This window comes from Ceratosolen solmsi, unplaced genomic scaffold, assembly GCF_000503995.2.
Source record: "Ceratosolen solmsi marchali unplaced genomic scaffold, CerSol_1.0 scaffold10, whole genome shotgun sequence".
Classification (NCBI taxonomy): Eukaryota; Metazoa; Arthropoda; class Insecta; order Hymenoptera; family Agaonidae; genus Ceratosolen; species Ceratosolen solmsi.
In genome coordinates, this window is record NW_011948412.1 from 26,675,115 (window position 1) to 26,693,498 (window position 18,384).

General features: G+C 21.9%; 2 protein-coding genes across 2 annotated transcripts; both read left to right on the forward strand.

Moving 5' to 3' along the window:
* The first annotated feature begins 1,134 nt into the window (after window positions 1–1,134).
* On the forward strand, window positions 1,135–3,033 carry LOC105363659 (ess-2 splicing factor homolog). Its single transcript, XM_011501411.1, has 2 exons — window positions 1,135–2,336; window positions 2,716–3,033. Exons 1-2 carry the CDS (start codon window positions 1,171–1,173, stop codon window positions 2,993–2,995), a joined length of 1,446 nt encoding a protein of 481 aa, XP_011499713.1. The 5' UTR covers window positions 1,135–1,170; the 3' UTR covers window positions 2,996–3,033.
* Window positions 3,034–16,540: 13,507 nt separating this feature from the next.
* LOC105366578 (extensin-1-like) lies at window positions 16,541–18,035 on the forward strand. Its single transcript, XM_011505078.1, has 3 exons — window positions 16,541–16,666; window positions 16,921–17,087; window positions 17,639–18,035. The coding sequence occupies exons 1-3, from the start codon at window positions 16,541–16,543 to the stop codon at window positions 18,033–18,035; spliced, it is 690 nt and encodes a 229-aa protein (XP_011503380.1).
* Window positions 18,036–18,384: the final 349 nt, after the last annotated feature.

An 18,384-nucleotide genomic window follows, 5' to 3' on the forward strand; every position in this document is an offset into this window, starting at 1 on the left:
GGAAAAAATTTTGTTCCAACTATTTGCTTGCGCATTAAAAATGCATTTACGTCGCATTTACTGTGACGAAATAATAGAAGTATAAACAGTATCAAATGAATTGAATCAATATTGTATCATTAGATTTAATTTATGTATAATTTTTATTTTAGATTACATTTAATAAAAACATATATTTAATAAAATTGTTTTTTATTTCTTTCTCAATTATCCATAAATTTGTAACATCAAATCACTACTAATTTTCTGTATAATCAAAAAGAAATAAGTATTGCTAAACTGGATGTTTTTCTTGTTTGTAAAATTATCAATTCTAAATGATACGAATAATAGATTTCTAATAGAAATAGAGTATTTTTTATATATTTTTAGACGTTAAAATATATCTTTTTAATAAAGAAAAAGAATATTATTAATAACCGTATGTATTATTAAATAAGGATTAGTATATTAATATAATCAGTAGAATAGAAATGATTTTTCGTAGTTTATGAAATATTTTGGTATTAATTATTTACATTTAGATTTACATTCAAATTTAAAAACGTTGTAAAAAAAATTATACAAATTATTAATAAAATATTTTTTCATCTATATGAAAATAACATGGGATATAGAATATATATTATATATCTATATATATAATTGTATTAATTTTGAAGTTTAATAAACTATAATGGATTAATTTATTAAAAACAATTTTTTTTAAAAGAGTTAATTACATCTATTTGCAGAATAAAATTAGAGAATAATAATACTGTACTAATCTTAATAAATTGGCTCAATACAGAATATTATATATATAAATTTAGTTATTTATTTTTTCAGATTTTTTTATATTATTCGTTTAATACTGTTTATACATATATATATATATATATATACGGCTTACTTCCATGATGTACAATGCGCATGTGTAAATAGAGAAAGAAAATGCAAATGGCGAAATTTACGTGATTATATAGATTAATTTATGCACTCAAATAACAAAATGTTAACATTCTTTTAATCACGAAAAATGAAATATAGTAAATTAAAATATATTAGTTATAAATAAAAATTTAAAATATATCATTTAAGAATATCAAACGAAGAAAAAGTTATATATTTAGGCTATTTCAACACTATTGATTATTAAATTACGCATAAAATATTTTATTAGTAAAAATTATGTTTTCTCCAATAAATATTAAGCGAAGTTCATCAGTAAATTCACCAGGTTCTATAGCACTTGAAACTGCAAAAAATATTAAAGACGCAGCAGTATTTAAAGTGCCTGCTGGTCCAGTGAAAAGAACTAAATCCAAAATTCTAGATGAAGAAACTTATGTGGAAAAAATGACTGAAATAATTCAAAGGGATTTTTTTCCAGATTTAGAAAAGTTAAAAGCACAAAATGAATATATCGAAGCTTTAGAGCACAATGATACAAAGAAAATGAGAGAGCTATTTGAAAAATATAGCTTTGAACGTCCAAAAACAGAAAGACTTGCTAGCCCTGCAACGTTTGAAACGCCAGTTCATAAAGAAAATGTCATTGAAGATGCATATTCATTTACACAAATTAAGAATTTAAAGGTTAAATTAAAAAGGAATCTTGAACATAGTTTGGATGAATTTTTAATGAATAATACAAGTGAGGATAATGCTAGCTTTGAAGAAATATTAATAGAAAATGAAAAGAAATATAGAATTAAATATGCTTGGCTTTATAAACCAGAAATACAATCAAATTTATCTACTATTGAAAATATTAAAAATCAACAATTACCAATTAAAAATATGAATGAACAAATATCATATAAAGTAGATACTTGGAGTTATAAAAATAAAAATTATATAATGTATATACCAGATGGAGTTGAATTAACATCCGAAGAAAAAATAGAAATGGCTAAAAGAAGGCAAAAGGTTGTTCATTCCAATACAAGATTAAAAGTAAATCCTTTCAATGAACAGCAGAATAAAGAAACTATTAGTGAATTAGCGAAAGCCCAATCGAAAGCAAATGATGGAAAAATAGGAGTAGATGGCAAAGAAATTTTAAGAAATGAAACACCAAGAATAAATGGATATACTATTTTAGCAACACCAAATCATATTCCTAATGAAATTATTGACAGTCCTATAATGACGTGGGGTCAAATTGAAGGAACACCATTTAGATTAGATGGCGGTGATACACCTTTATTACATGCCATTCAAGGACCTTCGTTTCGAATGGCAGAACCTCCAAAACGAGAAAAAATTGCTATGCAACTAGCAGAAATGGCTGGAGAAAAAAAAAGAGATAAAAAACTTAAGGCATTGAATGCAGCACGACGATCATTAACAACGTTAAGTAGTGCATTAGAAAAAATGATTAATTATTAGTTCTTCAATAAATATTTGAATTTATATATCCTTGTGTTCTTTTACGTAATTTTTTTATTTATTTATTTTAGAAGTATTTCATTTTTTTACTTTTAGTATTTGAAAATCAAGGCAATAAAAATTTTTTTAAATTATTTTAAAAATTTTATTTATATTATTAATTCATAAAATTTTATAAAATTATTATTAGGTGCATAATTAATATACATTAAATTATCCATCTTTATAAAAATTTCATTAAAACAAAATAAATTTTAAATATAACAAAAAATTATCTATGTTAAAAATCAAATTTTTAAATATTTCTTACAGAGAATTCTAATACTAATTTTATTATTTCAGGCCTTCACCAAGATCATCAATTGATCGACTGAATACAATGTCACCAGCTGCACGGAGACTTGCAACACAAAAACTACGCCTATCTATCACTCCTTCTCCCAAAAGATTTTTAAGAACTCCTTTCTTAGGAATAAAAACACCAACTACTCCAAGGCTTATAACACCTACTGTTAAAGCTAATGAAATGGATGTGCATTCAAAACCTCAAATGCCAGTTTTAACAGACAATTTATTAAATCTTCCTCAAAGACAAAGAGCAGCTGATTTTTTTGATAAATAAAGTTCATAGTAAAATAATTTATGACAAGTTAAGACAAGTGTAATTATACAAATTAAAATTGTCCTCAATGAAAAATATAAAATAATTTTATATTAACTAAATAGATTGTAAATATATATTATTTGTATAATATTACATTAAGTAAATCATACGTATCAAAGTATAATAAATTTAATATTGAACTGTACATAATACAAATAGATATACTTATTTATGTATGCTTAAAAAATACATTTATTATGTAAAAAACAATTTAACATTTTGTTTATGGATTTAAATTGTTTATAAAAATTATAATTTACTATTTACAAATATTCTAGATATACAAATTTATATATATTTAGCTTACTAAATATTAATATTTTCTTGTGTTTTTAGTAAACTAGTTGAAATAATAGATATTTTAAAAAATATAAAATTCATCAAATACTAAATTATTCTGAGTTAAATAAATAAAATTTTAAATTTTATACATTTATCTATACATGACACACTTTTTAATTTTTTTATCATAAAATATTCATTTACACGAATATATGTATCATGTTATTTTTATGATAGTTATATTAAAAATTCATTTTAGGTTAAAGTATAAAAATTTCATTGATATAAAACTGACTACAGCAATTATTATGATGAATAAGAATATGAAATAAAATGATTTTAAATTCGTCAGCGATATACTTGCAAACGTTATCAACATTTTTATAAAAAAACATTTAAAGGAGTTTTTAAAAATAAAATTATTTTTAAATAGAATTTAAAATAATTAAATCATAAACCAATTTCTACAGAATTATAGTTAACATTATTTAATTAACTTTTGATTTATAATATTACTCTGGTTTCGCATAACTTCCATGAGATTAGTTCCATTAAAATGTTTGTTAAACTATAATTAAATTTAAAAATCATTTAGTATAAATCTAGATTATTAAAAACGATTGTAAAATATGATAAGGTTAATCTTATATCTAGATGATTTGATTTAAAAAAAAACTGATGAAAAATTTATTATAATATACATATTTATCATGCTATTAATTTAATAAACATTTATTAAATTTAAAATGTTACTTTTATAATAGTTTTGTTTATCTTTGAAAATATTATAATTGTAAATGTCTGAAGTTTAAAATAATTAATTATAATTATTTATTATTATATTTGTTATATAATTTAAAAATAATATTTTCTTGATAAAAAAAGGAAAAAATTAATAAAAAATATTTAATTCTTTAATTCTTACATAGAAAATAAAATAAAGATAAATTAAATATATCTTTAGAGAAAACTTTAATTACGACTATGATTTCAGTTTCTAAAAACTACTCTTCATTACTTATGATTAATTAAAATTTTGTTAATAGTTTCATAGATTTATAATATAATAAATAATGATAAAGACAACAATAAAATTAAAAGATGAATTTAGCAAAATGATATTTTAAAAATATTATACTTTAATATAAATATTTAAAACTCATCGAATCAAAACAAATACTTTAAATAATTTTTAAAAAATTGACAAAATTATTACAGTGAAATTTTCTATTAAATATTTTTATAGACAAATTTAATTTATCTATATATTCATATAAACTTTCATGTTTCATGTTAACATGTCATATTTTATATGTGTTTATATTTGTGTATGTTTAAATAACGTATGTATGATAATAATTTCTTTTATATTATATTATAAATTATATTGTATTATATTATAAAATTAATTATATTATATTTATATTATAATTATATTATATTATAACAATTATAACAATTATATTATAAAATCAAATATGAAATGTTGATTATATGATTTGTACAAACAAAAATAAAATTAGTTAAATTAATATTTTATAATATAAATTTTTTGGTTTAATACAATATCTTATAAGTAATAATAAATAATTAAATTATGAATTATTAAATTAATATAATAATAAGTCTTTGTAAATACTTTATATATTGCTTTGATAAAATTATTGTTTATTTAAAAATACATGTTTTGTAAGAACGGAATAGAATAATTTAATTAAATTTAATAATACATTATATATTTATATTTCTGTAACATTAATGAAGAATTAAATAAAAGAAATTTTCAATATTGGATAGTATATTTATTTACTTCTGCATTGATAATCATTAATATAAAAAATATAAAATAAGCTAACTTTTTATATTAACTTATTTGTTTTGTTGTTTTAATTCTATATATGTTAGATTGTAAATATGTATTATACTTTGAACCCTTGCAAATATTCAATAACTAAGCTATTAGAATAATAATGATACAATATAGATGCATAAATTAGTCATGCATACATTTAATTTAAAATCATTATTTAACTACTCAATTCAGGTCAGACAACACTGATTGTATATATAAATAACTAATTATATGCAGCATCATTAGACACTATAATTAATAATACATTATTGTATTAGAAAAAATATAAATGATAAATTTAAAAATTCATAAAATAAGATCTATTTCATTCAGGAACAAAAATATTAGCAAAGAAGTCAGTACTAAGCTAATAGTAAAAGCAGACAAGTGCATTAATACAGACTGTACCTTAAAAAGAATAAAGATACTTTACATATAATGTAATGATATTTGCTTAGAAATAAAATACGTAGTTTTTAAACTTTGAATACACTATATCTAATATTTATATTTTAACCAATTTCTTTATAATTTTTAATGATCGCTCATACACAAATAAAATCATATATATTAAGTATGTTTAAGCAATTATAAAATTTTATTGTATTTATTTGTAATGAATTATCTAGTAAGGCTTTATAAAAATTTAGATTTAAGAAATGCATATCAACCGAGCTGTTTCCTCATTTTTGTTTTCATTTTTTATATACAATTTTTATATATTTTTATATATTTTATTTCATCATATGGATAATATAAATTCAATATAATATAAAACATACGCGTTGGATATTAGCAGTTGTAAATCATTATAATTTAGAAATTTTTTATATTATAGATTATATTTTGTTTTAAGTATCCATATTTTAATTTAGAAATGTCATATTTAATTTTAGGAAATTTTAAATATTTTATCAGTGAGTTCATTTATAAATGCAGTATAATCTCTATAAATTGTTATAAGTGTTTTTTATTTAATTTCATCGGATTGATATAGTACATGTATATTATTTAAACAATGAATACTTATTGAAAAAATTGATATTCCAAGAATAATAAATTAAGCTTTTTAAATTACAATATTGAATTAGAATATAAAATTTTTTTAAAAACTCATGCAATAAATCTACTTTATTTTTACAAAGTTCGTTTCGTAGTATTACAGCAGAAATCCTTCCGTCTTTTATTTGCAGCAACGTTTCCCAGTGTTTTATCCAAATTCAGACCAGCGATTTCTTTCGTTTACACGCTGTCTTTAATCTTTTAAAAACAACTAAGCTACTTTGCTCTTTTGTTTTACGACTCGTATAAATGAAACTGACGAATAGTGATTAAAAAACATCAACGATTTTTTACGGTTTCATTACAGGATACATATTATAAATCAAAAGTGAGAAAAATAAAGAGTGACAGAAAAAGTGTAAACCTAAAAAGTTACATTTTAATAATATTAGATTAAAAAATATTGTTGCTAATATCCAAAAATAAAAACATTCGAAATAGTAGTTTCATTTCAAAAATCGGCTTAATCAATTATTAGAATGAAAATTATTTCGGCAAACATATGTTTCATATTATCGACATTTATTTTCAATATTTTAGCCCATGGGACTAAATTTAAGAACACACAATTTTGTCAATATATTGATTCGTTCAAAGTTCTTAATTTTACACACGTTAATTTATCCGATAGCAACAATATTATCCGCAAGCTGAAACACAGCCAAAAAATCGTGCCTGGTTTAACTGCAGTTCCATTTTATGAAACTTCTCCATTATTAAATAAAGGCAATGATGATTACATTGATGCAAAAACACAAAAAAAAATAAACCTTTGGTATCAGAAACCTAATACATCAATTTCCTCTAAGTAAGAATAATATTATATTTGTTACATTATGATTTGAGAATATTAGTATTTAAATATTATTAATTTATATCTACTCATAGTATATTGTATGTATTCATATTTGCCTACATTAAAATTCAGTTATAAATTAATATAAACATTAAATACTATTTGCTAATTTATAAATTCATAAATTTATAAATATATATATTCAGTGTAAGTAAAAATATATTCATATTAATAAAACAAAAAATTTAATTTAAATCAATATAAGCATGAAATAATATAAGTAAAACATTTTTAAAAAACAGGTCTAAAATTTACCATTATACTAAATATGAATTCATATAAAACTTACATAACTTTTTGTTATGTTTATTATCAATCAAAAGCAATATAAATTAATCTTAATTTAAAATTAATTAACATGGTTAATAATAAATCCTGTGAATAATTAATATAATTATATCTATAACAGTTTGTATTTATTTTAACAAATTATATTGGACCGCTATATTAAATGATTATCATATGTAATAACATTACGACTGTGAGTAAACTAGTAATAATAATATGATCAATAATAGTAAAATAATGAAATGAAATGAATAAAATATAATAATAAAATTATCTGACTATTAAAAATTATAAATATAAATAAGACAAGTACATAATACAATTATTTGTTCAACTTTAACATTTATTTATTATTTATTTATGAGATAATATATTTTACTTAGTTAAAATAAAGGATGTTTATTTTAAAATTTATAATAAAATTTTGTTCGAGATTATATAAATTTAAATAATTTTCATTCCTACAATAAATTTTCTGTTTTATAATTTTGAAACTGTTTATAAAAGATAAATCAGTAACAAAAAATCTTTTAAGTTTTAGATTTATGTCTACTGATAATATCTATAATACTTGAAAAATACATAAATTAGAAAAGAGCGTTATCAGGAATCCTTCAGCCAAATTATTTCGATCATTAGATTCAAGAACTTTCTTTATATCAACTCAAATTACATATTAATTTCCAACCTCGATTGTATGTATAAAGTCGATGACATTTTACAATGACAAAATGTTATCAGCTTTTTACATGCCAGAAATATTTACTCAGTATAAATAAGTATTTTTTTTAACTTTTTTATTCCAACTCCTGTGAATATTTGTCGAACACAAGTCATTTATACTAGCATTATCAATAATATAAACAGTAACACGAATTTCAATATCAGTATCACAACCACTACCAACACTAACGATAACATCATTAGGGTTTTCTCTAGTATTGGAACGTATTATGTTCTGAAAATATATCAAATAGTACAATGATTCAAGAAAATCAAGTCATATATATATTTATATACATCATATTCTCTACCAGTTGAACCATTTTATACAATGCTATTAATTTCTAATTTAGTTGAAATACTAATCCAAACTCATGCAACTCCCTATTTGGTAACATGAACAGTATCTAACACCAACTACATCACCAATATCAGTTCTAGTAATAAATAATGCTCAATATATATTAGCAACTTAATCAATAACTTTGTTTCCATCATAAACATCATTTTCTTATAGAATGATTCCACGAATAGCCTCTACACAATGCAAATCAGATAATATTATATTTAGTACAATCAAATCTGCATTATCAGTGCCAAATTGGACTTCATTTGATGTATATAGCCCATGCAATGATGAACCGGGTATGTCATGATTAAAGTGTTGAATCACATATCACAATTATTTAACAGATTTTCTCTGAATGACTGTCAAATTCCATATTAGGAGACTATTTTTCAATACATGTGAAAATTAAGTAAATTTATGATTATTTAATAAAAAGTGTCTGATTTCTTTTTAAATACTATTATGTATATTTTAATGTATATTATCTTTAATAAACTCATGTATATAGGGCGATGATTTCAATTACATACATCTATTTGATTATTTAAATTATTAAAAATTATAGTTTCAAATAATATTTATACAAATGTTTTATAATATGTTATAATAATATTTATTATCTGTCCATTATTTTTCACAACTTAACGTAACATTTTAAACCTAGTTTGATTATAGAAATTTTAATTTGTGATTCATAATTAAAGTTTTAGAATTTGTAAGAAATTAAAATAATTTGTATATTAATTTAAAAAATACAATTATGGAATGTATAAATTATAATATAAAAAAAATTTTAATACAGTATAAATGATCAAGTTATCATTTTTAGTTTATTCATTTTTCATTTAAAATTTATTATTGAATGATAATACCGATTAAAAAAATAAGTTTTATGTATTTATTAAAAATTAGGAATATTTATATTAAAAATTTTTAAGTACCTTTAAAAGTTGATGCATTAAAAGAATTTAAATTACATATTACAAAACATTTTATTATTAAATAATACTGTTTGCAGATAATAATAAACAATGATAAATTTATTTAATTTTGATTTTATAGAGTTAATAATTTAACATATAGTCTTTTAATTTTTAATGTTCTTAAATTAAATAATGTTTTATTTCATAAATTTGCATAATTCTTTAATTTATACAAAAAAATTTTATTTACATATATTTACATTTTTTACAAATATTTACATGTACAAAAGATCATTTTACATGTTTGAAATTATTAAATTATATTTGATAATTAGAGGTGGCTTTAAAATGATAAATTTTTACACTAACACATGTTATTTAAAATGTACATAAATATTATTTCTTAATATATATTTAATTAAATTCCATATATATTTTTTATATTTACTAAATATGTTTATTTATATTTTTATATTTACTAAAATTTAAATACAATACAGGTAAATTAAAGTAAACATATTTTAGTAAAGAATATATATATAATATAAAAATTCTTAATTATAATTACAAACATATCTTTGATAACTATATTGCAAGATATTTTTTATTGCAATCAATTTAAAATTAAATGGGCAAATATTTATTATGTTTCATTGATAAATTGTATTTTCAATTTTCTAATTTTAATTAATTAAATTATTTTTTGAGATTTATTTAGTTAAGTTTAGTTTATTTTGACATATATTATTTAGTAATTAATTATTGTAACAAATATTTGATTTTTATTAATTGAAAATAAGTAAACTTCGATATTGAATTTGGAATTAATCCAAATAAATTTTGGAATTCAGCAGTTATTAACCGAATGCAGAATCATAAAGATCAATCAACAATACCAGCTGATCTGTCTTCTATTTCTTATGCCTATGACCATTTATTTCGAAATTTATTCAGAAAAAAGTATATATCTGAGGACCGTTTAGCCTTTGGACATCGTCAACATCCATCTAACGACGAAATTAGTAAGGATATCTCAAACATTGCTGAGGAAAATCTTTTTATCGTCGATAAACCAGTCATTGAATTAAATCCTTTTATCATTTTGGAAAATCAAATTGACCTAAAATGAGCAAAAATATAATTAATAAATACATATTACAAGTAAAACAATATTTTTATTAAATGAATTAATCGTTGGTAATAATTTCTCATATTTAAAAAATGGTCTTTTATGATAGAAAAATTTAAATTAAAATATTTAATTGTATTCAAGTAAATAAAAAATATATATATTAAAAGTTATTTCAATGTATTATTCTCTATACATAAATTTGTCTATTTTGGTAACACTTATTTTGTTATTTTATTTTATTAATAACCATATTCTCTATTGTATAATCCATCTTTTACTACATTTTCAATATTTCAGACTACTATTTTTTTCATAATATTTCTTTTTCTTATAATTTTATAATCTTACAATATCCTATCTTATGCTTTATATAATAATCTCAACCTTCTTTCTTTGACTCTTATTGATTGATAAAATTTAAACGAGATCACTGTAGCCATACTGTCATTACTGTCACTACTCCTATAATATACATTAGTTGAAGATGTAATTAGATATTCAACAATGCCTGTTGTTCTGTGCATCTAATAGAGAGTTCGTTTGTTTTCGAAAATTCTAAAGTGGGTAGTATTTTAAATAATTTTTTATCACTAACATGACATCAAAATATAACATGCCTTATACAAGTATTTAAATTTCATATTTATAAATGAATATTAAATTTTTAAAGAACTTTGATAATTTTAAAACTTACTATTTTTAAAAACTGTATACTTATATTTTATCTATATGCTATTTGTTAAAAATTTTATTAGTGTAAATATATAAATTACAAATTATAATAAAAAAAGAAACCATAAAAATTATCGGAAAGTGCAGATACTGATAAAAGTTTCTCTTAGTGCAGAATGTTATGACAAGAGTCCTAAATATAGCTGAAGTTTCTGAATCACAGATGTCTTATTTACCACAAAGAATAATACAATACAAAGTTAAGCAAAAAGTACCTTATGACTTAACAAACAATTATACCAAAACGAACAACTATATCCAAATTTAAGTTTAACAACACTATAAATAATAGTAAATATAATTACGCTAGTATAAAAGTATATCAAAGAATCAATCAAGAGTCGTTAAAAACTAGGTACAGCTAGTACGGCGACTACAGCAACTATGGCAATTATAATAATTATAACGACTACGAAATCAAGGAGTACATCATATAAAGAATTATAATAGATCATTAGATGTATACAATATGATAAAACAAATTAAATTTAAAAATCATTATGCAATCACTTCAAAAATCAATTGTTAATATATAAAAATAATTGTACGTATAAATTCAAACGATCATTAATTATTATATATATTAATTTATTATATATATATATGAATAAAAGTGGAGACAACTATATTTTGTATATATTTCCATTATATATGGAGGCACATATAATGACAATTATAATTAGTTCATTATAAATAATATTAGAGTCGCAAACCTTTTTGAAAGATAACAGAATTGTATCTTAAAACAAATAAATTAATTTCTTTCACACCTGTTACGAACATAGCAGTTCATATAATATGGAACAGTAAAAATTATATTAATTAATTAAAAATATTATAACGAAGATAAAAAATTTATTATAAAAAAACTATTACCTTTTTTACTTAGAAGTTATTTATTATTAGATTTTACAATTTTTTTTTAATTTACTTAAAATAATTACTTAAAATAAATTATAAAATTATAAGAAAAAAATGTTTTATTTTCCATTTACTACAGAGTCTTACTTTTAGTAACATATTAAAATAAAGAGAGAAAAATCAATCAGAATTAAACTTCTGCATTATCGTGAAAAATTAAATATATAATTAAATTAATGAATGTTTTTGTGATTTTATTAATACGTTTATGAAATTGTAATATAAATCTTACATATTTAATGTACATAAATCTCATAGAATATAGCGTTCGCAAAAGCTATGTATTTAAATTAATCATTTTATATTATGAATCAAAGAAATAACTTTTTTTAAATAAATAGTAAGTTTTATAATTATACTTGAAATTAAAACATGTTTTAAAATAGTTTTTCAACATAAAAAAATTTCCATTAAAATAAATATATTTTATTTTTAATAATATTTCTACAGAACTAATAATACCGCCTAATTATGTCTATAAATATATACCTACTTTAGTAGCAAAATACAATCAAGTAATGAAAATATTTCATAAATGAAAAATTGTATTCATTATGTTTTCGGAAAAATAGGATCAATGTTATTATTGCTCAATATTAGTAAAATTATTATTTATATTTAATTATCAATGAATCTGTGATTTATAGTGTTGCATTTTCAATTGAAATATTTCTTAATAATTAATCAGGGTTATTATTATTATTTTTATTATTAAAAAAAATCTATTTATTTTTAACTTTATATAAATTCAAAGTCTAATTACTAAATTATAATTAATTCTATAAGATAGAATTAAATACTTAAATTCAAAGACAATAGTGTTAATAAGATTGTACATACAATACAATCATTGAAATATTATCATTACTTATAATAGAGAAGTATTTCAAACAAAAATTTAAGTTGATTAACTTCATTATTAGATTACAATATAATCTTATCCATGAATATTGCATTTAACTTGAATAGAATTTTAAAATAAATATTGTTTGTTAAGAGTATGTTCCTAGTTTTTAAAATTATATATTAAAATCTTCAGTGCGAAATAAAAAAAATTTTTTAATAATATATTTATAATTATACAAACGACTTTTAATTAATTGTTCTATAATGGCAATCAATATTATTGATAATGTACAAAATATTAGCAAGAATAATTTTCTTTCTTATAAGTAGAGTATATACAACGAAATGAAAGTTCAATAAAATTTATTGTTTCTTTAATAATTATATTAATTTTATATTATCAATATCCTCATAATTTTAAATAAAACATGATTCTAAATTTATATGGAATTAAACTCGATAACGCTATTACTATATCATTGCAAAAGGAAAAAAATCGACTATTTGGACATTTTTTTCAATAATATTTTATTGTATTGTATCAAATTCCAGAAATTATAAAACGACTAAATATTTACTGTATAACCCCAAAAGTTTGAAAGTAAGCTTTCTTTGGCATCAGTGTTATGGAATTAAGATTTATAAGCCCTTACTACTTCTGCCATTAAAGCTTACTTGTCAGCGCATCGTAAAACCGTTGGCATGCACACTAAGCAAAAAACAAATCAAAAAATTGAAATGATCATGACAAGGAGCCATATGGTATAAACGGTTTCATACACTTACTGTTATACGAACTCTTATATAAATAAAGAAATTTATCCTCATAACTTGCTTCTTATTTACAATCCTTCTTCGCTTCATTTTTTGCTTTGCCTTCTTCTTATGTTTATGTTTGTAGAAAACATGCCTAGTTTTATTAATACACTATCATATCAGCTTTATTAATAATTTTTCATGTATTTTTTTAATAAAATCTATTTTAAAACTAAATTATATTATATATAAAATGTATTTTACGTAAATGTATATCGAAAATTTAGATTTTGGATTTTGAACTAGTATTAAATTAATGTTTATAATTTTAAATATAAATTTTTCAGTTTTTTATTTTTTCGTATATTTTAGTAATGAACTGTAAATATCGATAATATATATTATTATTAGATTCAGCATAATAAATAAATTATATTACACATATTATTATATATTATTGTATCTTCTAATTTATATATATACGCACCACACACCGCATACACATAGAGTCATATATATAATTAATTTATTGAAATTAAGAAAAATAAAATTAGCTTGATTAGTGTATATTTGAATTTAGGAAAAATATTAAATATATATTATGACTATAATATCACTTTATTAAATGACAAATTTACTGTTAAATATAATAAAAAATTCAATCTTTTGAATGCCTTTTAATTATAATTTCATTCTTTTTTTAAAGTGTATGGAATTCAAAAATATCAAAATATAAAAGAAATTATAATTTTATCATAAATACATATTGTTATAAGATTATTAAAAAAGAATTTTTTTTAAACTACTATTGACATTGACTTTCTACTATTGACATATTTTTTTTAATTTAATTAGATCTTATTTGTATCTTAAATATAATGCAAATTTAATACTATTATATTACAAAGATTATTAGAATAATATACTTCTAAAATAATATTTTCCTACGTACAATTGAAATAATATTTAAGTTCATAAAATTACATGTATGTCTTATCTGTGCATAAATATGCCAAATTAACACAAACGGAAATGCTGATGTTATAAACGATTACCTACATACATTGACTGTTATGACTTTCAAAATTGACGTTTACTAACATTCTTTTAAACAACCGCTAATCAATTATTATTAAGAACATGTTCAGCATGCTAGTTAATAACAAAAAAGTATACAAATTTACATGTATATAAAAAAAAGTATGAAGAATGTAAATTTAATTGTTATTAATGCAATAAATTTTAATCGTAAAATTACAACCATTGGTGTCTTAAAATAAAATTTACAAATAAATTGAAACATCTTTTAAATATTCTTTAAATTTTCCTTCATATTTATTTATTATATATTTACTCTATAAGTAAACTAGTATAAATACACATTAAAAAATTATATATAGAATAATTGAATAATATTATTTAAATAGATTTTTATAATATAATATATTAATAAGTATTCATAAATAAATATTTTACTTAACAAATGCCATAGTAATTTCTTATGTATTTTTCATTATTTTATAAAAAATTTTATTTTTATAATTAAAATACATCTTAAATAAAACATTCATATTATCTATCTTAAGTTTTATATGATAAAAAATGATATATTATTAATACAATATCTTCCATAAATTTGTTTTTAACAATATTCTAAAATAGATTATATTTCATGTATTGAAAAAAATAAGCTATTATATCGAAAAAGTTTATTTTGTCTTATAATATATTTACATTTTGGTTTTTAAATAAAGATTCTAATAAACCAATATTTTATGAAAATATAATTACTTGTCCAATAAAAAAGGAGAATTTATGATTTTTTATGATTTATTGCATTAAATTAAATTATTTAAATCTGACTAATAACAAAATTTCAATCTTTTTGTACATTATAATGTTATATGAATAACATTACATGTTACAATTACAAAAGACTTCAATGAAATATTTATAACAAATATTATATGTACAATTATAAGATATATAATGTAGTAAAATGAAATCAGAAGCATTGAAGTTTACATATGCATATGAATATATATATAATATATTTTAAAAAATAAGCATAAACACTGTATAATAAAGACTGTATTCATTTATGTGTGAATCAAGCATATAAGCTGTAATTCGATTATATGCTCTTCCAAATTATTATAATCATATGTTGTAATTTTTTTTAATTTTATTTGAATATTACTATGTTTAAACTAAATATATATTTTTAATTTATTTATTGCTCCTAACATTTGTTATATAAAACAAGATGTCAGTGAAACTTGTAAATAACAAAACATAATATTTATAAGTCAATGAAAAATGTAATAATTAAACGGTTTATAAATATAATTTTCATAATCTTTTACATATTAAATTACTTCCATATATGATACAATATATATGAATATATTTATATAAAAAACAAAATTTATTAGATATAGTTTAATGTGATGATTTTTTTATACAAGATAAAAGAAGATAAGTTTTTTCGGCAAATCCAATAAATGTAACAAGGAAAATATACCTGAATTGTTCTAAACAAGTATCACACAGCACATGCAAGAAAGACAAAAAATGTTAAACAGGAAATGCGTTAATTTGGCCGAGTAACGTATTAAATGCTTGCGCTTTCATGCCAGGGCCACTTCGTGACTGTAGTAAGATTGTATCCTGGTGATTGGAATCGGCTTAAAGCATTATCAAAAAAGGAAGGGAAAAAGGAGTATATAAAAACGTAGAGTGCATCAAATGAATATGAGTAGTCGCGACATCGGCTTAAGGATGTCGCTTGCATTGCGAGGCATGTGCCTCGCTTTGGCATTAGCCTTCGTTGTTTCAAGCCGGAGATGCTGTGCTTATCATCTTCCTGCATGTGATGATGAGATAGAAATTCCTTATAAAATTGAGGTAAGTTTAGGATGACAATCATTAGATGTACAGGATCCGAATCACATATAGCATATTATCATTTCCTTTTTATTAGTCATTTCATTTTGAAACTCATAAATTCATATATTTTTAAAATTTAATAAACTTCAAATTTAGTTGTACTACAAGTTTATACATATAACTAAAATATTAATACAGCTGGTGAAATAGTAATTGTTTGTATTGTAAAAACTTGTAACAATAAAAACTTATAAATATATGAATATTATTAGATTCCTTCACCAAAACCACGATTTGTACCAGTGTACAGACCGTCTCCTCAACCACCGCCCGAAAGTTATAGTGGCCCATCATTCGAAGATGATTGTGAAGATCAGTTAGGTAGTATCACAGTATATTCGGCTCCAAGTCCTGTCTATGGACCACCACCTAATCCGATGTAAGAAGTTAGAGCTTATTCATTAGATTTTTAAGATTTATGAAGCAATATCGAATTGGGCGACTACAGAAAAAAATTGACGCCATTTATAATTGTAAAATTATTATTATCAGACGAATACAGATCATAGTATTTCATTTAATATCTTTTAAAGAATAAATTATTTATTAATGGTTAATTGATTAAAGTAATATAATAGAATAATTAAAAAAATTATAAAATAATGATACATATTATTTTTACATTTATACGCGGATATAAAATACATTATACGTGGGCGCATACAGACATATATATTTATGAATTCACTTAACTTTATGTACTGAAACTTCCATTTTCATATTAAAATTAATTTAATTATACAATATATTATTTGTATTTCAAAGGATAAAAGTATTTTTCTTGCAGAATGACCTATAAGAAATGATAACATTTTTCAAGCACTAGTAAAAAATGAAAGTAAAAATATTGCGTGAAACAATCTCTAATTTTTATAATACATTCATTTCTAGTAATAAAATCATGTAAATTATAAATTATACCAATTACAGCTATGTGAATCCACCCCCGGTATATACACCACCATCACCTCCAATACAGTCAACTCAATTGTGTGTATTGCCACCTGCGCCGCCACCGTCACCGCCACCACCACCTCCTCCAGTGTATATCACTCCACCGCCACCACCACCTCCTCCAGTGTATATCACTCCACCGCCACCACCACCTCCTCCAGTGTATATCACTCCACCGCCACCACCACCTCCTCCAGTGTATATCACTCCACCGCCACCACCACCTCCTCCAGTGTATATCACTCCACCGCCACCACCACCTCCTCCAGTGTATATCACTCCACCGCCACCACCACCTCCTCCAGTGTATATCACTCCACCGCCACCACCACCTCCTCCAGTGTATCACCTGTACCTCGACCACCACCAGTGATATATGGCCCACCAGCGCCACCGCCAATTTATTATTTACCACCGTCTCCACCACCGCCACCGCCGCCGCCTCCACTACCACCGCCATCACCACTTCCTCCTCAAATATATTATTTACCACCAGCACCACCACCACCATCATTGCCACCGCCACCACCAACACAAGTGTGTGTTTCACAATCAATACCACCACGTTCACCACAACCACTACCACCAACAATAGTATATGGTCCACCACCACCACCTCCTGTATATATAACACCACCTCCGTTACCGCCACCTCCACCTCCAACTATTGTATATGGACCTCCTCCACCACCGGTTTATGGTCCACCCCCATCCCCGGTATG

Excerpts from the sequence above, each read along its gene's own strand:
- LOC105363659 (XM_011501411.1), top strand. The coding sequence starts at position 1,171 with ATGTTTTCTCCAATAAATATTAAGCGAAGTTCATCAGTAAATTCACCA. Across the intron at positions 2,337-2,715 it reads GCACGACGATCATTAACAAC|GCCTTCACCAAGATCATCAA; the intron begins GTTAAGTAGTGC and ends TTATTATTTCAG.
- LOC105366578 (XM_011505078.1), top strand. The coding sequence starts at position 16,541 with ATGTCGCTTGCATTGCGAGGCATGTGCCTCGCTTTGGCATTAGCCTTC. Across the intron at positions 16,667-16,920 it reads AAATTCCTTATAAAATTGAG|ATTCCTTCACCAAAACCACG; the intron begins GTAAGTTTAGGA and ends GAATATTATTAG. Across the intron at positions 17,088-17,638 it reads GGACCACCACCTAATCCGAT|CTATGTGAATCCACCCCCGG; the intron begins GTAAGAAGTTAG and ends TACCAATTACAG.